We start from the raw sequence: 25,313 nt of genomic DNA, 5'->3' as shown, positions 1-25,313 counted from the left end.
GCTGCGCAGGACTGAGCAGAGAAGCCGAAAGCAAGTCCCGAGCACCGGTCCCAGCTGCGGCACCACCACTAAAGCTATTTATCCCCGCACAGGTTTTGGTTTTTTTCACACGTTCTTGCCTTCTGTTTCTGCTGGAGCCTCCAACCCTATTGAGAGGCAAATTTTAGCCATCTGGCAAAGCAGCCTGTAAGGGGGGGAAAAAAAAAAAAAAAAAGGAAAAAAAAAAAAGAGAGAAAACACAATGTGCATGGGCACACACACACCACACAAAACTCTGGAGATTAGGGAAGACAAAAACTTCGCTGAATGCCGCGGCTTTTGCTGGAGCGCAGGGGCAGCGCGGCGGTGGGAGAGGAGGGAGCGGCGGGCGGGCGGCGGGGAGGAAGGTTCCAATGTAGGCAGGTCTGCCTGCCTGTGGGGATGTGGGGAACGGTTGCAGGCAGGGGAAGGCGTGACCTGCATGGAAAATGCCAGACAACTCCAGACGCACACACACATAGGCGCGCACACGCTCACAAATCTCCGGACAGAGATAAGGCGGACAGCCGAGCGTTTGGAAGGAGGCAAAGCCGTCCCTCGCAAACCAGCCAGCAATCCTCCGCACCAAACCCACCCGCAAACCCTCCCGGCAGCAAAATGAGGTGAGTACCTCCGCGACGGGCTGACCCCGGAGTCCCACATGCTGGGGTCTCAGGGCACGGCCAGGGCAGGGGGGCCATCCCGCTGGGGAAGGATTCCCTCTGATGACCGTGGCTTCGGTTTCCCCATCTGCGAGCAAATGAGGCGTTGCTCATGCCTCGGCTTCGTGCTGCAGCCCAGCTTGCGTGCCGGCATCCTGGCAGAGCCCGAAGGGAGCCTCGGGTGATGGGCACGCAGCCTGGGTGTACCGCTCTGCCATGGTCCACGGGCGAAAGGTGTGAGCGAGGCTGGATGTGCTGCACCGTCTTCAGGTTTCTGTGCACGCCACGGTCGTTTATCACTTTTACGTGAGGTTAAGACTTTACTGGCATGGGGAAGAAGTTTGATGTTGTTTTGCTTCCCCGGTTTAAAGGGAGAGCAGAGAGTTGCGCCAGCAAACGGCCCGTTCAAGTCGAGGAGGTGATGCCCATTTACGCCAGCTGAGCATCCAGCCCCGTGCATGTACTCTGAACAGAGGAGAAACAGATTTTCCCTTCACACATTTTTGTGGTTTCAGACAAGCTGTCAGAAAAAGGCATGTTCAACCTCACTCTGAAAGAAAAATAGATGCAAATTTCTCAGTACCCATTAACTTTGCTGTGTAATGAAGAACTGGGAAAAGTGATGGCACTACACAAATGAGCCCCAGAAATCTACTGCCCTGGTTTTGAAAGAACACAGACAGGTTAAAAAAAATCCACTTATATAGCTTCAATTTCCTCACCAGCATACCTAAATCAAGCCCTGATTTTGAAACCGGGTGTACGTGTGAGTAGTTCCAGCGTCTGTAATACACACCTACAAGGCTTTGCCAAGCCTTAGTACCTATTTTAGAAAGCGGAAATTTTCATCTCTAATGGCTCTAATTTCCTGCATGCTTTTTTTCCTTTGTGCATTCCACCGGGTGTAAAGAGTCTGAGGTCTGCTCCTCCTTCTGCAATGGCACAGGCTTTTGTGTTTACACCTCCAGCATAGGCGGTGTGCTAACCTGGCACGGAGAAATACTCAGTTCGTGCTCACTTTCATGGCCAAATGGAGCTCGAGGCTTGTGTGAGGTCAGGTGGACTGCCACTGATTTACCTGTCCTCTCTGCCCTCCTCTGGGCACAAAAAGGTTGGTAACAACTTTGTTGGGACAAACTCTTCAGGCTGAGTTTGTTTAAAAGCTGAGTTTTGATGACAAAATATCTCTAAGGATCTCAACCTCTGCCTGCTTCTCCATCTGGGTGAATGACACCTCAAGAATTGAAGAGGAAAAGAGGAAAAGAAAGGAGAAGAGAAGAGAAGAGAAGAGAAGAGAAGAGAAGAGAAGAGAAGAGAAGAGAAGAGAAGAGAAGAGAAGAGAAGAGAAGAGAAGAGAAGAGAAGAGAAGAGAAGAATACCAGAAAATAGCGGAGAGTAACACGCTGGGTTACACTGCTGGGGCCCTGGAACATCCTTGCCCAGTTGCAAAGACATGTGCTGCTTATTGAGAGTCAACGATCCCAGTTTGGCAGGATGAGGCTAAGCAGTAATAATAATAATGATACTTAGCAGTTATTGCCATGATGCTTTCATTAAACTGATTTAGAAAGCGTCATTATTTTATTAAGCATCCTTATGTTTATTCTTCCATTAAAGGAAGATTTGCCCATCAGAGCCCCATTAGTTAAAGGATGTGTTGCCAGCAGCTGCTGCTCCCAGAAGCGTGAGAAACACCGAGCTCCTGATGCTGCTTGGAGCTGTGGAGGTACCTTTGAATCACGGATGGTACCTATGTCCTTACACGTGTGACCTTACACTACCCACTTGGGGAAAAAGACTGAGCCCTCAACAGGTTTTAACACTGCTAGAGTTTAATTCCATCTCCTCACATGTGTTTTCTAGGTACACCCTGACCTGGTCCTTTTGTGCCTTGCTGCTCTGCGCGGTGGATGCCATCGAGCTGACGGACATGTTTGGGGAGATCCAGTCTCCCAACTTCCCCGATTCCTATCCCAGTGACTCGGAAGTGACATGGAACATCTCTGTGCCCGATGGATTTAAAATCAAGCTGTACTTCATGCATTTTGACTTGGAGTCATCCTACCTCTGTGAATACGACTATGTGAAGGTGAGCTGTCATATCACGGAGCAGATGGTGGGATAGACAGCAGAGCTATCGGGCCAGCTGAGAGAGGGTAGTGCTGGAAAAGCTGGGAACAAGGTGGTTTTCCCCATTTATTGGGTACAGGAGTTGTAAGTCCAGTGGTCAACAGGGAGAGCACAGGTAAGCTGACAACATCCATTGGACTGACAGTCAGTGTGACACCAGATTCAGAGCTTACCCATGGAGGACCAGATTTCTGAAAGTATTTGGGCACCTAATTCTCATTGGATCCAATGGGATTTACACACCTATGGGTTGATGAAGCCCCTGTGGCTAAGCCCCCTACCTGTGCCACTCTGACGTGCAAGGACAACCTCTGAGCTGCAGCCTGGATCCCTGGCTGCAGCTTGTAGGCTCTTAGGATACTCTGTCCAGCCCACAAGGAAGCAAAAAGGAAAGGTTAGATCTAAGCTGCAAGTTGGGATCTGCAAGCAGAATCTCCCACAAGCCACAGGGCACAGACCCAAAGGCTCCCTTGGGTTCAATGCAAACCCATTTCACAGCTGAGACACAAATTTTGAGGCCGCTGCTGGCAAATATCTGCAGCCCAACCAAGTTATGTAGGTTCCCAAGGAGCTGTATTGGCCAAAACCACAAAAGATTTCAGTCTGCTTCATCACTGGGCAGTAACCCATCAGAAAATGTGATGGGCCACACACTGTAGTGCCACAGAGCATCCTTGCCTCTTGCACCACAGGTCTCTCCAAGCAGGGCTCTCCTTCGCATCCAGGACAAGCTGCCTTCTCTGCATCTTTGAACTTGGTCAAGTTTGGTGCTTTCTAGCAGACCAGCAGTAGCAAGCAGGTGCTTTCTAGGTTTGCCTGGCTGAACATGCCTTACCCCATCGCCTGGCACAAGCCTCACTCTGCTTCTTTGCACAGAGGCAGGTGGAAGTTGCACCCAGGTCTGGAACCGCAGAACTCAGCTCTGGTTGAGTTCTGCTAGTTGCCAGCTAATTGAAATCATTATTTTATTCTTGCCCTAAGAAAACAAGGCAAACGTTTGTGTTTTTTTCCCTCTAGGATCTGTTGTTCGCTGCTTTAATTTCCCCTTCATGTTGGCACTCATTCTGCTACTAACAGCTCTCATTGAGGTTTGATTAGTTCTTTCTGCTTCTCCTGGATCTTCTCCAAGCACAAGGGCCAGGGACATATATAGAGATATATTGCTTTAAAAACCCAATAAGCTGAAGGAGTGGATTTCTTGGAAACTTTCCCCATTCCAAGCTTTACCCCTCCTCCCACCCTTCACCCCCTGTTCATTTTTCCTTTTTCATAAGGCTCCCTGTTATTTGGCCATGGTGCCAACTTGGCACCATAGCTCTCCCTGCTGCTGGATTTCCATAAGAAGGCGGTATTTTTCACAGGGATTTAGATCTCAGCTGTATAAATTTGCTCGGGGCTGTAACTCAGCTTGCGGAGCCTCCACCACAGAATTATATTTGAAAAGTGTTGAAAATGGATGGATTACAGGAGATCCGTAGGCTACTCTGCTGGGTAGAGGTGCAACCTTGATGCTGCTAAACCACCAGCTTAGAAAACATTAAGGAGAGCAGAAAATGACTCCATGGCTATTTTCCTCCTTGGGTCTGTGTGTCCAGCCTCTGTCTGCATCAATGCAAGATGTAAAAAAAACCATCAGCCTGCTCTTTGGCAGTGGCCACCAGTGCATGGCTATAGAATATTATTATAGACCCACCACATATAGGTTCTTCCTCTACCAGTCCCAGTGAAGATGCTCAGAAAGCCACAGGTGGTATCTCTGCATTCAATGGCACTCAGTGGATTCCCCCTCTATGAACTTTGCTTTCTGAATTCGTGGGTCACTTTAATCTCTGCAGCATCCTGTGGCAGAGAGTTGCACAGGTTAAACATGTCATTATATGGCTGTGCGTGTGAAGAAACACCTTGTTTGATCTGAGTAAGAATCTGACGGGGCTCTCCGTCAGGGTCTTCATTATCTTGACTGCCATAAGAAGGAGGTCAAAATGGGAGCTGAAGAGCCCCAATGCAAGGTGGGGACCCAGCTCAGGAGAGGCAGAAAGCCACCATGCCCTGGCCTTTTCTTTCCTCACCTCCTTGGTTGCCCATGCACCCAAGACCTTGAGCAGTGTAGAAAGTCATCCTGAGTGGCAAGCTCAGGGCGAGCCGAGCTGTAAACCCATGCGGACCTCTGCCTTCGGGGTGGTCTTCAGAAGGGAACAGTTTCCAGAGCTCTGAAACAATGGCTAATTAAAACAATAGCTGTTTATTTATATATATACATATATATGCATGCGTGTGTGTATATATATAAAAAGAACACGGCTCCTAAAGAAATGCTCACAGGCCAGGAGGCTTGTTTGTGCAAATGGGGATGGCACAGAGAGAAGGCGAGTGGTACTTCAGTAAGGATGTGAGCCAGGAGGAACGGGAGGAACAGCCACCCCCAAAATACCCACCCAAAGAAGCCCCATGCAGGTAGGAAACACACGATGCCTTGGGAAGCCGAGCTCCGGGCCCCAGTGTGTCAGACAGCCTCTACCCAGGTTTTGGATGGCCACCCTCTGCCAGGTCCAGGGGAATGAAGGGGCAGCCGTCCATGCTGGGCTTTTGGCTCCTGCCCTCCACCATGCTCCTCAGCAGACTCTGCCCAGCTCATCACTGTCCTCAGGGAGCTGATTTGGGCGTTCCTCATTTGCAGACACTCTCACTGTGGTTTGCCCAGCTCTTTTCTGGGGTCACACAGCACTGAGCACTTCTGCACACAAGTCTCCAGCACTGGCTCGAGGCACCTCGAAAGCCACCACTGTAACCGGGAAATCAGGTTAAGTGACTTGACTAGTGCCACTGAGATGTGCTGTGGCAGAGGCAGGGAGATGTGAGATGAAATCCCAGTGGAGGGCCAGAGATAGGAGATGAAATCCTGTCTTTTGAGGAGCCTTCACGAGTAAATCCCTGAGCTTATTAGGGAGATCTGAGCCTGGACTCCTGTCTAGGAGATTTTGCACATCACTTGGTCAAGCCCTAGAATGAAATCGGCCCCTGAGGGCTTGGCAGCCAGCTTGGGACCAGCTCCTTGATTGAACTGAAGATGTGGCCTGTGGTGAGAAGATTTCCCCCCAGTCAGCCCATGACAAGTCCTTGCTGGCTCCTGGTCCTAGTGGGGTTAAATCTCTTCACCCAATTCCCTACCACTGGGTCCTGATTCAGTATGGCACGTGCTTAAGACCTGGCAGGTTTCAGCACATGCCACAGGGCTTTCCCTTCACTCCTTCAAGCCCAGGGACTGTGTGTGACAGGTCACTTCCAGCAGGTCCTCTCTTCCCTGATACAACCCAAGTCTCCCTTGGACGCATCTCTTCATGTTGTGTTCAGACTCCTGCCCATGTGTGGCACTTAGGACATTTTTCTGCAGCTGCTATTCACATCCGTGTTCCCAGGGAGGACCTGTGCCACTGGGTGCTCACCCAGACAGGACTCCTACTAACTCTTTGTGTGGGTGGATCTGGGCAAGGATCTGGGCAAGCGTTCCCAGCAAAACCAGTGGCTGCAAATAAATTTGCTCAAGGGTGGCCAGGGGCCCAACCAACTGCAGGAGGTGGCTTTTGCCGGCCCCAGTGAGGGGAAAACAGGAGCATGGGCCAAGCTATGGAGGTAGGGCTGCAGGCAGAGCCCTGGGAAGTGGCGCTTGGGGAGGGGGATTATGAAAGGTCTGCGATATGATGGAGCAACGTCCCCCTGAGGTTTGGTGTGGCATTTAGGACTTGTAGCAGATTGGTGTCCTGGGCTCGCAGTGCGCCGTGCCCTGCTGCAGGCGGTTCACACGGGACAGGGCTGCCTGCTGTGCTGTGCAGAGCGCTCCATGGCACTGTCCCCAGGGACACCCTCAGTGCTCGACCTGGTGCTGGCAGGGGCCATGCAGGGCCAGGGAAGGAGATCAGGGCAGTGCATGCCCAGACTGGGGCTGCAAGAAGGGTGCAAAAGATCCATTTACACCTTCCTCTGCTCAAAGGAGGGGGAAAAAGCACAAATCAGGGCTTGGCATGAACTGAGGGGTCAGGAGAAGAGCATCCTCTTTCAATGCTATCAGCCAGCCTCAGCCAGGGGGTAATCCTTGCCTGGGGGGCGTGGGGTCCGAAGAGGAGCACTTCAAATCCCAGGAGGCAGCTGGGAGGAGAGGAGGGCCCAGAGCTTTGTTGCTGACCTTTCCCATCCCGTTTTCTCTGCACAGAGGAGTCTGGTGCTGCCAGCCACCCTCTGCACTGCTGGGGACCAGAGTCAAGCCCTGTGCAGGAGTAGGAGGAGGATCAGGCATGGGACGGAGCCAGCAGCTCCACTAGCATCCCAGCATACTGCCTAGGTTCTCCTTGCACCCTCAGCCCCCCCCGGAAACAGGCCTGGCCCAGAAATAAGACATGAGGGTGCAGCAGCCGACAGGAGGGGTCAGTCTGCAAATGCTGAGCCAAGTCCACAGCAGGGGAAACCAGCGATGCTCCGCTTTCCCCCACAGCACAGCTCCCACGGATGTTCCTGCGAAAATTCAGGTGCGCATTTGCACAGGAAAGGACCCTTAATATATATCAGGGGGAGAGAACGCGTGCATGTTGGGAGAGGATCTCCAGGAGACTTAGATGGAGGCTCCTGCTGGGGCTGTCCCATCCCTGCAGCAGTAATTTGGAAAAAAAAAAACCCTTCATCTGGGTGTTGCCTTCTTGCACACACTCTAACTGCAAGGCAGCTCGGCAGGGGCTGTTTCATGCCCTTCCCTGTCTATGAGTGTCTCCTCCCCATGTCATGTTCCCAGTGTCTTCAGCCCAGCTCTGTGATTCCTCTGCCTAATGAGCCATTTATATATATTACAAGTGGTATGTTTGGCCTTCATCAGTCCAATTAGTGCATTCCTGGAGGGCTGGAGGGGAGGGGGGGTGGCGGCTGCGTTTCCGTATTGCCGGCTGCCTGCTCCTCTCCGGCGGCAGACACTGAACCACCGGGCCAAATTCCCCTTGGTCTTCATGGTGTTCCGTTAACCCACGCGCTGCAGGAGGCATCTCTGGAGCATTGCTGCTCCACAGCATCCATGCCCTGCAGCATCATTTGCTGCCGAGCCGGGGCACCCCAGTTCCTGCCTCTTGCCCTGAAGGGGGAAATCAATATGGGACAGAGGGGGGGCCACACAGCTTGGGTCACCACTTCTCTTAGCCACAGCCCAAGCCGAAATGCAGGGGGGCAGAGCCACAGCCAGGGAGGGACCCCCATCTGCCTCCATCCAGAGGGGCAGAAATCTTAACGAGGGAATGAAGAGGCAAGCAGAAACAGGGAAGACATCAGGAGGCAGTGGCAAGGGTAAATTTAAGGCACGAGAGTGTCGCTATATTTTATTTTTCAAAGGAGGATTCTTTCAGCGTATTTTTATAGGGAATTTCTCTGCGGCAATTGATATTTCCCTCAGGGACACATCTTCTCTAGTGAAAACGTCGACATCATGACCCGAGAGGGAGAAACTCCAAACAAACAACCAGGATTTAATTACCAGCCTGCTCGCTGGATGTAAATGATCTATGAAAAAGTATACAGTCCTCAGCAGCAGCAGCAAATATTAACCAGGGATGATGACCTCTCTGTTTAGTTTACTGCCGGAGGGCTGTCTCTGCTCCCTGTGGCTCAGGGCATGGGACCCGTCACAGATAAGGGGCCGTGGATACCTTCAGTGAGGAGAGCGAGGGTCTCTCGGGCCTCATCCTGTCACCCTGGGCCTGTATCCAGGGATGCTGGGGGTGGTGTTGGGGCTGGTCCCATGGTGGGAGCATCCTCCGGATAAGACATGGGGCACCAGGGAGTTTTTCTCATGCATCGGTGATGCTGTGTTGCAGGTCCCACACCGGCTGGGGATAGAAGGGAGGGATGGGAGCTCACACAGTGACTCATGTGTCCCTGAAGAGGTGACAGCCACCAGCCCCACACGAAGGAGCTGGCTGGAAATTGCTCCTTCCCACAGCTTTCCCTAAGAAAAAGCAGTTTCTTCAGAAAAGGCTGCATGTCACGTGCTTGTGCAGCCAAGACTGCGTGTTGGGGCCAAAATGCCGTTTTCCTTCGCTGTTGGTGATGATGCTCTGAAACACTATTTCAATTCAAAACAATCTTTCTTTCAAATTTAAAAGAGATTCTAAAGCACCACAGTATATTTCAAAGGGATTGAAACCAGATGGATCCCAAATTACTTGTTTTCCTTTTTTTTTTCAGAACACTGTTTCACAAAAAGAAACAAAATTCAATTGGGTTTTTGTCCCAATGTGGGGCACATGTTTTTTCTCCAAATTCTCAAAATTTATCATCGGAAAGTCTCTCTCTTTTCTGGCCAGCTCCAGCTTGTATGAGAGGATGGAAAATATCTGGAGGCAATGTCAAGGCATGCTGAGTTGCCATTTCCACGTTGGCTTTCCCTGGTGTGAGCGAGTTTCCTCCTGCTTGTTCAGCCCCGGGAAATTTCCCTTTCAGCCCCAGACTCTCCCCAGCCAGCACATACCAAGGGTCTCCAGGAGACAGGGATGCAGCTGGAGGAGGGTATCGCCTCATTGAGGTCGCACAAGCCAGGGATGGCATTGCAACACCTCTGGGATCCTGTGGGTCCCCAAGCAGGCGGCTGTTTTCCCCAGGCATGGGCTGGGGGGCTACACGCTTCATCATGGCCTCAATAGCATTGGCTTGGCATGAGCATGAGCGGGAGCTGGCGTGGTGATGTTCATCGCATTCCTCAGCCGAGGGGTTATTCATATTCAAATCTCCTGGGGGAAAGCAGGCAGGGTGCTGGGAACAGGCTGGGAGAGGTTGGGGTCGAGACAGAGGCTGGGGATGGGATTTGCAGGAGGAGATTGGGTCTATGCTGAAGCAGTCCTGGGGAAAACAGCAAGAAAAAAGGAAGGGAGGGGGTTTCCAGGGAAAAGCAGAGGGTTTTCCACAAGCATTACAGTGCTTGAAGGCACGGGCATGGCTGTGCTTTAAAGAGATGCACGTAGAGGCTAGTGAGCATACTCACATGACAACAGGGCACATTGACCCCTGGGTCCTCTCCTTTAGCCCTCTGGGCGTGTGACTCCAAGTCCAAATGCAGCCTGGTGCAAATGCAGGTTTGGAACCAGACAGGGACCCTAGGTGGCAGGGACAGGACCAAGATTGTCCGAGCCAGCACAGAGGACAGAAACACCATCCAAATTACAGCTGCTGCTTTGAGCTGATGGAATACTGATGGGCAGGGGGTCTGGCAGGGGCTCCTCTGGGGTCCCAGCACCCTCCCAGCAGCACGGCCCTCACATGGATTCTGCTGCCCACATCAGAATTTGGGCTGAGGGAAGCGGCAAGGGGGAGCATCTCAGGTACCAACAGCTCAGAGTAGGTACAACATGGCCTGGGGCTGATTTTCACATCCTCTCATCTGCCTGTCACCTGCCCACGTCCTCACCCTACCGCCCAAACAGGCTCCCTCCCTGCATCCTCCCCTTACACCCCCCAGCTCCTCCCTGCATTCAGGGTGCTGCCTGCTCTTGGCATCTGCTTCAGAGGGTGACCACAGGCAGCAGCAGGCAGACCTGAGCCCCTGTGTTCCTTTTGCAGAAAATGTTTAATTGCTTTACTGCATTAATGGCATCTTAGAGAGCTGGAGCAGTGGGAGTCAGACCTGCCATGCTCTGAGCATCCCCAGGGTCATGCTTGGCTGCGGAAGGTGAAGTGAATGCAGCAGGAATGGCTGGAAATTGATTTTTAGGGCCAAGGCAGCACAGGATGAGCAGGACCAGGTACCATAGGGGTGCAGAGCTGCATCCTTAGGCTGTGGCCATCAAAGGCTGCCAGATGGGCAGCCTGCCCCATGGAGACACTGCGGAGCCCTGGCAGGGGACAGGCTAGGCAAGTGCAGGCAGAGACTGGAGCTCTTAGGTGCAGAGCATGTCTCCAAGCCCAGCCTGACCTCCCCCAGGAAGGCAGTGCAGGCTCTCCAGGCTTGCAGACACCCACAGCCCCGCACAGAGAAAATTCAGAGGTGACCAGCACTGGGGGGAACCCCAGGGACATGTCAAATTCCTGTGCTATCCAAGTGCTCAGCAGAGCCCAGGGGACAAGTCCCAAGCCCTGCCGAGTGCTCACCCATGCTTTCTGCTCACAGATTGAAGCTGAGGACCAGGAGCTGGCAACCTTCTGTGGCAGGGAGACTACGGACACAGAACAGGCCCCTGGCCAGCAAGTGATCCTGTCCCCGGGGCCCTACATGGGGCTCACATTCAGGTCTGACTTCTCCAATGAGGAACGCTTCACCGGCTTCGATGCCCATTACACAGCTGTGGGTAAGCAGTGGTTAAACCTGCAAGACTGGCTTGCTAGGGTAGCAGAACAAATTTGCTAGGATCACATCCCAGGCCAGCCTTGGGGACCCTAGCGAGAGAAGTCCTTGTGGGCCATATGGTACTTGCTGGGTGCTTGTGTGACCCACCATATGGGACAACTCGTTTCTCAGTGCTGTGGCACATGTCCCCACAAAGAGTGACGTGAGGGGCGCTGCAGGGTGACCTCCCTGCCTTGTTAACTCCATCCTAGATGTGGACGAGTGCCTGGAGAAAAGCGATGAGGAGCTGGCATGTGACCACTACTGCCACAACTACATCGGCGGGTACTACTGCTCCTGCAGGTTCGGCTACATCCTCCACTCCGACAACAGGACCTGCAAAGGTATCACCCAGGCGCAGCTCAGACATGGGGATGGTCACACAGAGGGGTCCCTGTGCAGGCAACAGACCTACCAAACACAGGGAAAACTGTCCTCTTACTGCCAGAAGGGACAAGGTGCCTCTTCCCCTACAAACCAATAGCTTGGGTCTGGAGAGCGCCCAAGGCCTGCAGTCCTCTTCTGTGGGAAGGAGATATGGTTTCTCCCATGGGCTATGCTCCTCACTAAGTGCTATAGACCTCCTCAAGTGAGAGAAATTAAAATGTTTAGTCTCTGCTCTGTATTTGCATCACATAGATTAGCTGGATTAGCTCTCAGCCCAGGACCCACCACAGGCATATTTGGAGGTTCTCCTTGCATAGACCCATTCAGGGTCCATGGACCACCCAGAAGACCCCACTCCACTGGGAGGGCTCCTGAGTATGGTCAGGGCTGGGATGTGGCTGGCAGGGCCCTGAGAGAGCCATGTCTGTGTTTCAGTGGAGTGCAGTGACAACCTTTACACCCAGAGGAATGGGGTGATCACCAGCGCTGACTTCCCCAGCCCCTACCCCAAGAGCTCGGATTGCCTGTACCGCATTGAGCTGGAGGAGGGTTTCTTCATCACCCTGAGCTTCGAGGACAGCTTTGACGTGGAAGACCACCCTGAGGTGACCTGTCCTTATGACTACATCAAGGTGAGCTGGGCTTTGCACATCTCTTGTTGTTTCCCCGGTGCCCTGGTAATGGGAGCAAAATTGCCCCACTCTAAGTGGGGTAACGAAGCCAGCAGAAGTCCTGTGCTCAATTGAACCCATGTCTCTTACCATGTCTGATTTTGACTTTCTCAGTCAATGGCGACCCTCTTTCAGTTCACATCCCCCCTAAACACATGGTGCTTAAGCCCCACTGATCCCACTTCATCAGCTTCACGGCGAAGTGATCTTCAGGGATCAAAGATCCCCCTTGAGCCGCCCACTCTTCTTTCTCTTGGCAGATCAAAGCTGGCCATAGGGAGTTTGGCCCTTTCTGTGGAGAGAAGTCCCCAGGACGCATTGAAACCCAAACAAACAGCGTGCAGATCCTCTTCCACAGTGACAACTCAGGAGAGAACAGGGGCTGGAAGCTGTCGTACACAGCAATTGGTAACTCCTGCTCCTTTCCTCTATTTGCTGGGCTTGGGCAATGGGAAGGGCTTTATAAACCCTGCAGGTGGAGACCATGAGTTTGGTGGTCCCTGATCCTGTATCCAGAAAGTGTCTGTCCCAGAAATCACAAGAGAGGAATAAAATAACATGGAGCCCTTCCATCAAAGGGTGTTGTTTTTTTCCTGTGCCAGATGGGTCCTGAAACAAGGCATTGCAAAGCAGTACAGTTTTGGGCAGGATAATTGCAAAAGCTACTGTTACTAACTCCCAGCCTTGCAATGCCCAAAGGCAGGAGCAGCCCAGGACTGGAGGAAAGACCTGGGTCCTTCACCTTTTGTAGAAGAGTCTGGCTGAGCCACATTAGTGTAGGTTAATAGCAAGAGCAGGGCAGGGATGCTCAGACCCTGGGATGGGGACTGGCTGGCAGAACTGGGACTCTTCATTTCCTCCATTTATTCAGCTGAGTTTTGTTTTTCTTCATTTTCTCTTTATTCAAAGGAAACCCGTGCCCACTGGTGCAACCACCAATCAATGGGAAAATTGAGCCTTCCCAAGCCAAGTACACCTTCAAAGACCAGGTTGTCATCAGCTGCAACACCGGATATAAAGTGCTGAAGGTATGGGGTGATGGTGTGGAGCTGGGCACCTGGGTAGGAAAGGGGGGGATCCTTCCTCACAAAGCCATTGCGTCTCTGAGAGCAAATGCAACCCACACACTATCCTTACCCCCTTCCCAGGGGCAAGGACAAAGCCTCCTCTGAGGGCCACCAACTTTCCTTCCCTTCCCAAAGATGCAGAAGAAGAGAGGAGAGGGCACTTTCCTGAGCCATACTTTCATCATCCCTTTGGAACCGGTCAGCTCACAGGATGCCAGACTTGGCACCTGTGCCCGAGAAAAAGTCAGTAAAAGCCCCGGGGATTTGCCAGGGCTCTGCCCGATCCCCACCTCGGCAGGCATGGGCCCACCTTCCCAGGAAGCCCTGCAGAGGCCAGCCTGCACTGACCAGGAGGTCCTCTGGGACTTTGGGACAGCTTCGGCAAGTCAAGAGGGCAGGGATTTTGGCAGGCCCTCTTCGGGAAACAGCTGAGAACCACGGGGAGCACGGGTGACTCATGGGGTGGCTGTCTTCCCTCCAAACCAGTAGCCTGTTTGACTTCCAACATGGAGCCGGGTATTTCTCTGATCTCCTCCCAGACTCATCCTTCATGCAGAGCTGCCGCCTTACCCAACCCAGTACCTAGAACAGGAATAAATGCCTCCAGCTCTTTTGCATTCAGAATGCCACTGATTTGCTGGCAACAAGAAAACTCTTCAAGTTTTTTATTATGATTTTATTGCATTTTAGAGCTAGAAAAGTCCTCTTCCAGGAGGATATGACTATATCTTGACTAAATCACCAAGGAATTGATATTTTATGGAGAGAAAAATTTCCTTGCTTTGTACATTGACGGTGCTTTTTTTGCTGGCATCTTCTGCACAGGATAACCTGGAAAGTGACTCCTTCCAGATCGAGTGTCTAAAGGACGGGACCTGGAGTAACAAGATCCCCATCTGCAAAAGTAAGGACACCCTTCCCCACCCTGCCAATGTCTTTTTCCTGCTGAAATCATTTCATGCTAAAGGGAGCTGCCCTGCCAGAGCGGAGTTCCTTACTCAGAGACACAAACCCAGCCAGAGAGGCTACGTAACTCTGCAAAGCTCTTTTGGCTTGTTCTTGGATAACATAATGGGGCTCGCTCCAAATGCCACAAGCAGGAGGTTGGTGCTTTTATTTAGATTACTCATATAACTCGATTTGTGAGCAGCTTTACTGTCTTCCTGTCAAAGAAAGAGCAACTCTGGCTCTTGAGAGCTGGCTGCATTGGATAAATCTGGGACAATTTGGGATAATCTGGTTCCTGGACCAGTGGAAAGGCTACTGAGACCCAGGGCATTACAGAGGTCCCAGGTACTAACCTAAATTGGATACTGCTCAGCTAAGTGAAAGGGGAGAAAAAAAGTTGCCCAAACATTTATAGACCTCAAAATGGGAGAAAAGGGAAGAAAGGGAAGAAAGAAGGGGATGCCATTTGAAAGGATAGGTGATAATTGGCATCATCTCTTCTTCACCTAACCTATCTCTTCTCTCGGCTCAAGCTTGGGAGATGTACCTGATAACATCTTTTCCCTTTCCCCAAACCACCCTCAGCCCTCATGGAGGCTCTCTGTGCTGCTCAGTCTGCTGTAAGGCTGGCCCAGAGAGGAGAAAAGCATCAAATATGCTCAGAGAAGGTCCCAAAACCTTCCAAGAAAGGCAGGACAAGGTGCTCTCAAGGGATGTTGGGATGGGCTCTCCCTATCTGGGCAGATCCTTTTTCTTTTAATGATACCGTGGATCTTACTCAGGAGAGTATTTCTGGAGTTTTAATTCATGTTTTCTCACTCAAATTGGAAAACGGGAGGCTTTCAGACCTGCTAAATAGATTCATATCTGAAAGATCTCCTTAGAAAGTGTGGGGTTAGTGATGCCTCTGCCCTACCAAAGATCCCCCCTCCACTCCTACCACTCTCACTACCACAGTCTCCCATTGATTTTATCCAGCTTGAGCAGAGATCAGATAAAAATTGTCCTTGCCTAATAAAAAAAAAGAACAAAACTCTAGGTAAATATTTTTAACTCCAACAAGTATTATTTTTTTGAGAAAATTTAAATGATTACCTGCATTATTCCAGCCAGGCTGGAACTGGTCCCTTCTTCTGTGATATGACTCACCACACTAAATTTCTAAGACTTTTTTGGAAAGCCAAGAAGCCCCTAAATGGGCAATTCAGGCCTCCAAACTGCAATGCCTCCCACCTCCCCAGGATGTCTGGGAGAGGCAGAGCATAAGCAAAAACGGTTTTAGAAAGCAGTGCAGAAAATAGAAAACTTCTCAGCCAAGGAGATTAAAATCCAGCTCCATGGCCTGGCGAGGCTAAACACAACCCTGTGATGGCTTCTCCCAGCCGTTGTCCCCAGGTTGCCCCGGCGGAGCAGAGCGAGATGTGTCCTGGGCAAGGCTGTGGCTCCGCCGGCATCCGCGGCACCCTGGCAGGGCTGGCCGGGCACTCATTAACGATTTCTGGTGTTTTGGGGGCTGGGTTTTCCTGCATGCCTCTCTCTGCTCATCTACTAATTGGGCTTTCTCTCTCTGCTCTCCTCCTTCCCCTCTGCTTTCGGTGCAGCTGCAGATAGAGCCGACAACCAGACAGAGGGAAGAGCCGGCTCGGAGCAAGTGGCCGTGTGAGGCCGGCGCCGGCCGCGCCGCCCCGATGGGCAGCCTGTCTCGATGCCCCTCTCTGATCTGTCCGGTACCCGGGGCAGGTCCCCTTTGCCCCTGGCCAAATTCATCTCCGTGGCTTGTCTAACCGGCATGGCACTCTTAACCCCCCACACCTGGTTCTTTCTTAACTCCGTCTTGAGAAGGGGGGAAGGAAATTTGGAGTCGAGTCCCCCTTTCCTGCTGCTGTGCTGCCCCACGGAAAGGGGGGTCTGCCCAGCCCCAGCACCGCTGCCCAGGGACCATGCACTGCCGCCAGCTCCCGGTGCATCCTCCGCATCCCTCCCTCTCTGCTCGGATGCCTCGTTCCAGCTCGGCTCCCCGTCCAAGGCAGTGGTTGTGCAAGGAGCACGGCACGGCCGCCTGGTTGGTTGGTTGTTTGGATTCAGCCTCCCACTGCCCTTCCTCCCTGGCCCAGCGTCGCAAATAAGAAACACTCCTTCCTCTCCTCTCTCCGAGAGTCCTGGTGCCTTTCAGACCCTCCGGGAAAGGAGGCCTGGAGGATGGGTTGGCATCACCAGCCTTTTCCTGCAGCCACTGAGCCCTGGCACTGGCACAAGGGGATGGATGCTCCTCCTCCTCCCCTTTGCTCCCCAGTGGAGGTGAGGACGGGCTGGTCTCGGGCTGGTTGCAGCTGAAGGAGGTCAGAGCCCTGTGTCTGGCCCCGTTCATGTCCCCAAGAGCCCAGAGCATGCATCCTGGACTCCCTGAGGCATCGGAGGCTTCATTGGGAAGATGCTGAGATGTGGACCAGAGAGAGGAGGACATGCGTGTTGGGGAGCTCAGTCCACCTCTGGTCCTACAAAGACAGAGACGCTGAATGGCCCCTTTCTCAAGGCAAAAGTCTGGAAAGGTTCATATCACGGACTCCCTCCCCTCACCCTTTTCAGCAGGACCCAGGACACTGGTGGGGCAACACCTCTGTGCAAGAGCCCATTCAGGCCTGCCCCAGGATGGGGGTACACAAAGGGAGAGAACAGGCTGTGCAGGCCAGTGGATGCTGCCTTGCGGCCATAAACAACCCCAGAGCAGATGTGCAAGCCAGGCTGGATCCCCAACATACATTTCCTCCTTCCTGCAAGCCCCATCAATCCCCCAGGGCCTTACAAAGGTCCCACGGTTGCTGGCACCATGGCACAGGAGCATCGTGCACCTGTGGAAAGAAAGCAGGAAGGCTCAGCCCAGGTGGGGATCCCCAGGGCTGGTGGGCTGGTGAAAGGGGTCTGTGTCCCCTCCTCTGCCCCTCTGCAAGTCACAGGTACCCAGGGCCTCCACCCAACCTGGCTGCACCCACACACCCATCCCATCACCTGCCGTCCCTACAGGGGGGTTGGAAGGGATCCCGGTGAACAGTGAGCTGCAGTGTTTTGCCATAAACCAGGCTTCTTTCACCCAAGCAGGTGGTTAACCCTGAGCATCAGTACATGTCCCTGGTGCCAGCTGCTGCTTCTCCTGAATTGTCTCTTTGTTAGCCAGGATCACTGTGTGAGGAGTTAGGACTCCTGTCCTTGTCCCCGTCACATCCTGGAGCACATGGAGACCCACAGAGCTCACATCATCCCTCATCCACGGGACTTCTTTCTGCAAAGTCACCCATCCCCATCTCAACTCCTCGTTTTAAATGTGGCAGAACCCAGCTCTGCAGCACTGCATTTCCCGGCAGGATCAGACCCAGGTTTCTGCCCTCCTCTGGGGCAGATTCCCTGGAAGGGTACAGGGGAAGGCTGCACAGCATCACCCGAGTGTGCGGTGAACTGCCCACGTGGTGGGGAGCCGCAGCTCCCACGGGGTGGCTCCTGGCTTTGGTGGATGAACCACCTTGCAGCCTGCGTTCCTTCCTGGGGAGGGTGGCACAAGCCCAATCAAGGGGACGGGCTGGGAAGGAAAGGCTGGGCTGGGCAGGGCACTGTGAGGGATGTGGGAGAGAAAGGGTACCACAGACAGGCCACGGGAAAGAGCAACAGCATCTTCTCCCTCTACCAGACCCTGAGCCCACACCAGGGATGGGTGGAGCAGAGCCAAATCTGCCTGTGTCCTGGGGGATGGAGCAGGTGGGATCTTGCCCATGTCTTCCCTCTGCCTGCACACCAGCAAAGCCATGCTCTCAATGTCCCTCATCTCCTGCCATCGCAGGAACAACCAGGACCTAGGGTTGCTCAGGCTGAGCTGTAAATGCTTATCAGCTCTGTTTGGTGACCAAGACCCGGAAAAGGAGAGATGGGGCCATGCCCTCAGCAAAGCCTTGTGCATAGAAGAGCTTCCCTGATGCATGGAGTAGGTTAGTGACTCACTGCCTGCTTTTTCATGCCTATTGATAAAGGATGCAAAGCCATCCTCCAGGAGAATCTCCAAATGGCTCTCACCTGCCACTGCAGGTTTCTTCCCCTCTCAAAGGTATAGCAGAAACATCTTGCACTAATGAAGTGCTCAGGATGGGCTCCCAGCATGAGGTCTCCACCAGCATGAGTGGTGTTGGCCGCACAGCCTGCGGGCAAGCCATGCCACTGATGTTCAGCAGTGCCAGACACATGCCCTGTCTTGCAGGGTGGCCATGGTGGACACCATGGGAACATGTCCCATGGAACACATGGGACATCATGGGAACAGCCTCCTGCTGCCATCTAAGGCTGTGTCAGGCTGTGCCCCCTGCAGCTCCCTAGAGAAAGGGGATGCAGGACTATACAGGCTCTTGGTATGCCCCATAGGACCATCATCACACAGCAAAGCCCAGCATTACCTGCCTGCTGGTGGGCTGGGCACCCCAACAAACAGAGCTCAACCCCCACTTCTGTGTTGGCTTTCAGTTGCTGACTGCAAAGCACCGCCGGAGCTGGAGCACGGCTTTGTCACCTTCTCCTCCAGGAACAACCTCACCACCTACCGAGCAGCCATCCAGTACCACTGCCAGCACCCCTACTACCACATGGCCCCCAACAGCACCGGTGAGCGGTGGGGACAGGCTGGGTCCCGATGGCACTTGGGGGCATTGGGGGCGGGGGGGAGCTTGGGATGCTCTGCAGGCAGCAGGCGGTGGACGTAGCCTACACACATCGTCTGCACTGCCTGGATTGTCAGACTAGCCGCATCCTGCTCCGCAACGAGGTGAGATGGAGTTAGTGCTCCCTGGTGCTTTGTCCACGTGTTCCACCGCCCCAGCAGAGCAGTGTGGCTGCTCTCAGGCACTCTGCCTCCTCACCCTGCCATCTGCTGCCTTCAGCAGGTGAGATTTTCTGTGTCTCTGTGAAAGGAGAGAGCACCAGGTCCAGCAGCCCCAGAAAGGGCTCTACAAGGCTTCCCATCCCAGCACCCAAATGTCCAGAGTCACCAAAGCCAAACAGACAGCAGTGGGATCATGGCAGACTGGGTTTCCACCTAACTGCCCTGTCCACAACCACAGAGACACCACAAAGTGCTTTGCCAAGCACCACGGGTCTCTGCACCCTTCGGACTCAGCTCTGGGCAGCAGAAGGGTTGTGCACACACACCCCAGCCCTCCTTCCTCCTCCTCCCTGGGCAAGCAAAGCCAAAGGATTTCCTCACATTCCTGCCTCCCTGCTCATATCCCCTGGCACACGTGCTGGCCCCGCACATCTGGTCCCAGCAGCTGGCATGCATTAGCAGACCGGCCACTGGCCACAGTAATGGCGCAGCAGCTTCCAGCTGAGGCTGAGGGTGCAGCACAGCCCTCCAGAAGGCAATGAAACTGAGGATGGTGGCATGTTTCCCCCTGGGGACAGGGCTGCCAGGGGCCCCCAGGGAGTGGAGCACAGAGAGTGAAAAAGGGAGATCACCTCCTGCTCTGGAAAAGGGTCCTGACTGCTGGGCAACCTCTTGCTGCAACAGACACCCCCTCATGCCAGGGCCACAGACCAGCTAATGCTTTGCTTTCTTCCAGCCACCTATACATGCGATGCATCAGGGGTATGGAGGAGCGAGGAGCTGGGGACCAAGCTGCCATCCTGCCGACCAGGTACTAGTGCTGGGGCGGCCAGTCCCGCAGCGAGGGGTGCGGAGAAGGGACGTGCGGGATGGGGGTGCCTCCATGCCCCTCGGCAGGGACCTTGCTCCCTGGTGGCAGTGCCGTATATCTTGGCTTTACGTATCCAGATGCTGTAACATGTGGCCAGGAGGGCAATGGGGACAGAGGCCTCCTGCTCTCCCGGCTGGCCCAGATGGCAAGGGTGCACTGGTGACACTGGGCAGCAGTGGAGCCGCAGCCGTGGGGCTCCCTGAGCTCCCCGCTCCAGCAGACAAGGAAACCAGAAGCCTCAGCAATCCAGGGAAGACCCCACTGGCCACATTCAGCCCCCAGCACCACCTGAGATGGCTCCAGCCAAGGGCAGAGCATTACCTGCTCAGTGCCGCTGGCTGTCAGATCCCATTAGCAGTGCGTCCACAGGCAGGAGCAATTAGCACCTCTCTAAGCCTTTCTGAAAAATCCAGCCACTTCTCAAGGAAAGAAAAATCCCAAGACTTTTAGCAGTGGCAGAAATGTTTGCAGCCAGCAAGTTTCAAGCCAGACGTCCACTCAGGATTAAATAAAAGTCCCCGAGACTTTGGCTGGCCATAGCCGAGCATGGAGCCAGGTCTGGCTGCCAGGGAGGGGGGGCTGGAAACAGCCCCGGGTGCAGGTTGTGATCGGATGTGCAGGGAGGGCTCTCTGGTGTGATGCAGGGATCCAGCTGCTGTGGAGCAGCCGCAGCTCCAGCCACCCCAGGGTTCAGGAGCTGGCTCAGCCCCATGGCAGGTCTTACAGGGCATCTGCTCTCTGGCCACGCTGAGCGACTGCAGGACCAGAGGAGGGACCCCCTGAGATTCCCTGCAGCCCACAGAGCTCCGAGGCCAGGGCTGTGGCTGCTGTTGTTGTGGCGGCTGCTCCCTGCATCCCTCCTTGATGTCTCAGCCTGAACTAATTTGAGCTGGGAGCATATGGGGACATCTTCTGGGGCCATAGCTGGTTTCATGGGCCATTTCCAGACCTTCTGATTAGTGACAGAAGTCAGAGAGACTTCAGGAAAATGGAAAATCCCAGAGAGAGGGTGATGCTCTCCTAAGATCGGGATCTGCAGGCAGCAGCTGGCCAGCTGCTCTTCAGACCTTCCCCCATGTCTCACGCCACCTCCCCATCAATAGAAACTCCACTTCCAGGCCACTCCATGCCTTCCTCTGCCATTAGTGGGAGCATTTGCAGCCGGGTCAGCATTTTTGATATGTAATTTAACAGAATAAATATTTGGCTGGGTGCGCTTCCTCCAAAACCATCTCACTGGGACCGCCATCAGCTTCAGTGCAGCAGACCAGCTGGGCTGGGCTGGGACGCAGGAATTATTTGCCTGAGCACGTTTTCTATTCCTTGCAGCACTGGGAAAGGCAGGGGAGTGAAGCAGGCACAGGGATACTCACCACGCTCCCTCTCTGCCAGAGTAACAGATTTCTTAGTGGCAGACCCCAGCCGCAACAAATCCACATTAGCAGCTCCTGGCCCTCCTGCCCTGGTTGTGAGGCTGACTCTCAGGGTGATCCCATCACCCTTGGGGGCCAGACCCTCTTTCTGTGAGGCTCTGAATTCTCCCCTCCCAGCACAGGGGGCATGGCGGAACTTTCTGCAGAGGACATGGCCTTGCACTCCTTGCAGACTCAGAGGGATGAGACCATCACCTGTGCTGCTGTGATTCAGGACTCTTCCAGCTGTGGAAAGAAAAGCCCAAACCAGCTTCCACGACCTCCTAGTCACATTAACACCCTCGAGCATTGACCACCCTGGGAGTCCCCCTCCACAGTGCTGCCACAGGCATGAGCCAGCCCCACCACCACCACCCTTGTCCCAAGGCTTAAGTTCCTCAAAGTCCCTGTCCACCCTGCCCAGCCCTCTCAGAGCCACCTTCAGCAGGCTGAGTGCCTCCTCTTCCTCATGCCAGGTCACAGTGCCTGGATAATGCTCCTGGAGGCAAACCAGACAGCACATCAGGGCTCTTCAGACATTAATTCTGGGTCTGTTGAGGAGCTGAGCAGAGGGATGCTGGTTTAGCTGCCAGAATTGTGGGGAGGACTTGAGATGCGGGATTAAAGCCCATGGTGCTAGGCAACATCCCACAGCCGAGGCTTCTCCAGTCACAGCTCCTCTGGGAGGGCGAATGCCATGGCCATGAGACCACAGACCTCGTGATGGGTCTCAGAGCAAGGGGTGAGGCTGGGCTGATGTCAGGCTCCAGTCCTCCCACTAGCATTCCCCTGGGTTTCTTGGCATATTGAGCAGGAGCCGGGCAAGTGGCTGGATGATCTGGGAAGAGCTGAGCAAGCTCACAGGGACCAGTGAGGCAGAAGGATTACTCATTTGGCCTTTCTGCTTCTGAAGTGTTGTGGATACAGCCGAACCACTCCAGAAACTGAGATGAAACGTGAGGGATTGCAAAGTGCAGTCTGGCCCTCAAGCCATCTTCTTGTCCCACCTAGCAGCTCAACTGTACAACAATCCTTTAAGTCACAGACTTGTTTTGCTGCAATCCACGCTTGGCAGAAATTATAGCATCCACCAGGTCTTCAGCATAGCAGAAGGATCCTTCCACTTCCCCTTCCCTAAGGAATCTGGTAGTACCATGTTCCTCATCTGGAGCATAAATCACATAGGTGTAAACTAAAACGAAGATCTAATCCTACTTTGAGTGCTTAAAGTCGCACCTTGGCTCACATGTTTTGCTGGATCCATGCCTGAGGGGTAGCTAACCCCAGATGAAAGCCTCCATGGCCCCATAGTGTGTTATACACCATTCTGACTGTCCATATTCATGCCCAGTGGGCAAGAGCCCACTCTTTACCCCAGATGAGCCTGCTAATTGCAGAGTAAATCCTGCAGTCCCCCTGGAGTGGAGGTCCAGCACATACCACCCCTTGGCACAAACCCACTCTTTTCATCAAGGGCTCTCTACCTCCCTTCATGAAAGGGCCACATGTGCTGCAGCCCTACCTTGACACATACCAAGATCTTGACTCTTCCCAAGCTCAGCAGAGACTCTTTGGGCCTTCGACCTGCCTGGGCTGGTAAACAGAAGTGTGCCTTGAAAGTTCATGGTCTCATGGCCAAGAGCATTCATATCATCTTTTGATAACCTACAGCAAAGGCAGTGAAGGAGAGGGCAGCTGGGAGGCTACTTTTTTTTGAGCAAACTCATGAGGTTAACTGGGTCTTGACTGCCCACAGCCAAACCCAGGATGGACTCCCACTGAGCCAGGACATCAGCAGCAGGGAGCTTCCAGCTCTGAAGGTGCTTCCTTCCCTGGTCCAGCATGGGTTCTAGTGGCTCAACTTGGTTTCAGTCCTGCCTCATTGCCAGCTGGGCAGGATACCATAACCATGGGAGCCACAAAGCCACACTCCATGGTGCATGCATGCTAGAGAGATGCAAAGGGAGATCAGACTCTCTTACTCACCATGAAAGTATTGCAGGCCCCAAAGGTGCAATGATGGATGGTGCTGAGCAACATGCATTCATCATTGCAAGTAGATGAGGCCACAGGCCTAGTGGTACTTCCTGGGACAGCTGCCTAAGATCCTCCATTGGGTCTTCCAGGGTGCCATGTGGGAGCAGATGCCAGGATTGAGGTTTCCACAGGCACCTGGGGAAAGGGAACTCAAATCCTGGAAAACAACAAATTCTACTGATCCATAGACAAGACAGTTCTCTAATCTATGCCTCATTGTTCACAGCCCCAGAAAGCATGGGACAGCCAGAGGGCTTGGTATGGAGAGCTGGACCCAATTGTCCTGGGGCTGTGAGAAAAGAAAGATGCTCCGTGCTCCAAAAGTATTGCCAGAATAGCTCAGCCAGCAGAGAGAGGGGAAGAGCCCAAAGTCATGTAGCAGGTTGGTGACAGGGGCAGCACTAGCACTGAGGACTCATGGTCTCATGTCTGAGCCATCAGGCTTAGAGAAACATAGCGTGGCTCCTACTTCACAGAAGAAACTGGACAACCCATGCACAAGGGCTGAACAAGGTCACCTCACCGTCCTTATGGAAGAGTAACAGACTGCCCCTTTCCCAGGAGGGCAAACCATGAGAAATGGTTCTACCAGGCAAGGAAGACATGAAAGAAGCTGGGGCTGCCTTTAAGAAGTAAAATCCTTCAGAAGGACAGATGCATTCCTTTCCCAGACATACCTCCAAAGACCTGTTAGCATAGGAGATGGGGTGTAGTGCTCAACCTGCTCTAAGCTCTGAAGCACACTCTGCCAGGAGAAGGTGAAGATGGCAGGAAGGATGGGCTTTATTCATGGTGAAAATGAGAAGAGTTGCCCTCTATGGAAAAAAAAAGACACAAGTCAGCATTTGGTTTGAAGATAGCCAGCCATGTGGCATAATCTACACGGTTGTCCCTTTTCATTTCTTCCCTAGGTAAGTGCTGGGAGTAACTGTCCTGTCCTTTTTGTCCCCAGTGTGCGGCCGGCCAGCTCGTCCTCTGCCTGGGATCATCAAGCGCATCATTGGCGGTCGAAATGCAGAGCCCGGCTTCTTCCCCTGGCAGGCCCTGATTGTGGTGGAGGACATGTCCCGGGTGCCCAACGACAAATGGTTTGGCAGCGGGGCCCTGCTCTCAGACTCCTGGGTGCTGACGGCTGCCCATGTGCTCCGCTCCCAGCGGCGAGACAAGACTGTCATACCTGTCTCCAAGGAGCACGTCACTGTCTACCTAGCCCTTCATGACGTGAGGAACAAGATGGAGGCTGTCAACCGGACAGTGGAGAGGATCATCCTCCACGAGGAGTTTGACATCCAGAACTACAACCATGATATCGCTCTGGTCAAGCTGAAGGAGAAGGTGACCATGGGGAACTACGTCATGCCTGTCTGTCTGCCCCAGTTTGAGCATGAGCTGGAGGGGCCTCACCCTAACATGCTGGGGTTGGTGGCTGGCTGGGGTATCTCTAACCCCAACATCACGGTGGACGAGATCATCAGCTCAGGCATGAGGACACTGTCTGACATCCTGCAGTACGTCAAACTACCGGTGGTGCTGCACGCAGAGTGCAAGACCAGCTACGAGTCGCGGTCAGGGAACTACAGCGTGACCGAAAACATGTTCTGCGCTGGCTACTATGAAGGTGGGAAGGACACTTGCTTGGGAGACAGTGGAGGAGCCTTCGTCATCCAGGACCCAGGAACCCGGAGATGGGTGGCCCAAGGGCTGGTCTCATGGGGTGGCCCGGAGGAGTGCGGCAGCAAGCAGGTGTATGGTGTGTACACCAAAGTCTCCAACTATGTGGACTGGGTGGAGAAGAAAACAGGCTCCTCAGAGAGATGGACATTTCTGGACCCGGAGCTGGAGAGATGAGTGACTAAGCAGCCTGCTGTCACAGCTCCCTTTCTTGTTGTTGTTTTTTAATATGCTCCA

The 25,313-nt window shown here is 53.5% G+C and overlaps 1 protein-coding gene across 1 annotated transcript; it reads left to right on the top strand.

Annotated features, from left to right (window-relative positions):
- The first annotated feature begins 420 nt into the window (after nt 1-420).
- Nucleotides 421-25,253, top strand: MASP1 (MBL associated serine protease 1). Its single transcript, XM_074153322.1, has 11 exons — nt 421-641; nt 2,544-2,769; nt 10,942-11,119; nt 11,370-11,501; nt 11,980-12,176; nt 12,476-12,623; nt 13,125-13,243; nt 14,108-14,186; nt 18,731-18,868; nt 19,822-19,896; nt 24,358-25,253. The coding sequence occupies exons 1-11, from the start codon at nt 421-423 to the stop codon at nt 25,251-25,253; spliced, it is 2,409 nt and encodes an 802-aa protein (XP_074009423.1).
- The last annotated feature ends 60 nt before the right edge of the window (nt 25,254-25,313 follow it).

This window comes from Numenius arquata, chromosome 9 (genome assembly GCF_964106895.1).
Source record: "Numenius arquata chromosome 9, bNumArq3.hap1.1, whole genome shotgun sequence".
Taxonomy (NCBI): domain Eukaryota; kingdom Metazoa; phylum Chordata; class Aves; order Charadriiformes; family Scolopacidae; genus Numenius; species Numenius arquata.
The sequence above is the reverse complement of the archived record's forward strand: the minus strand, read 5'-3'. Positions and strand labels throughout refer to the sequence as shown.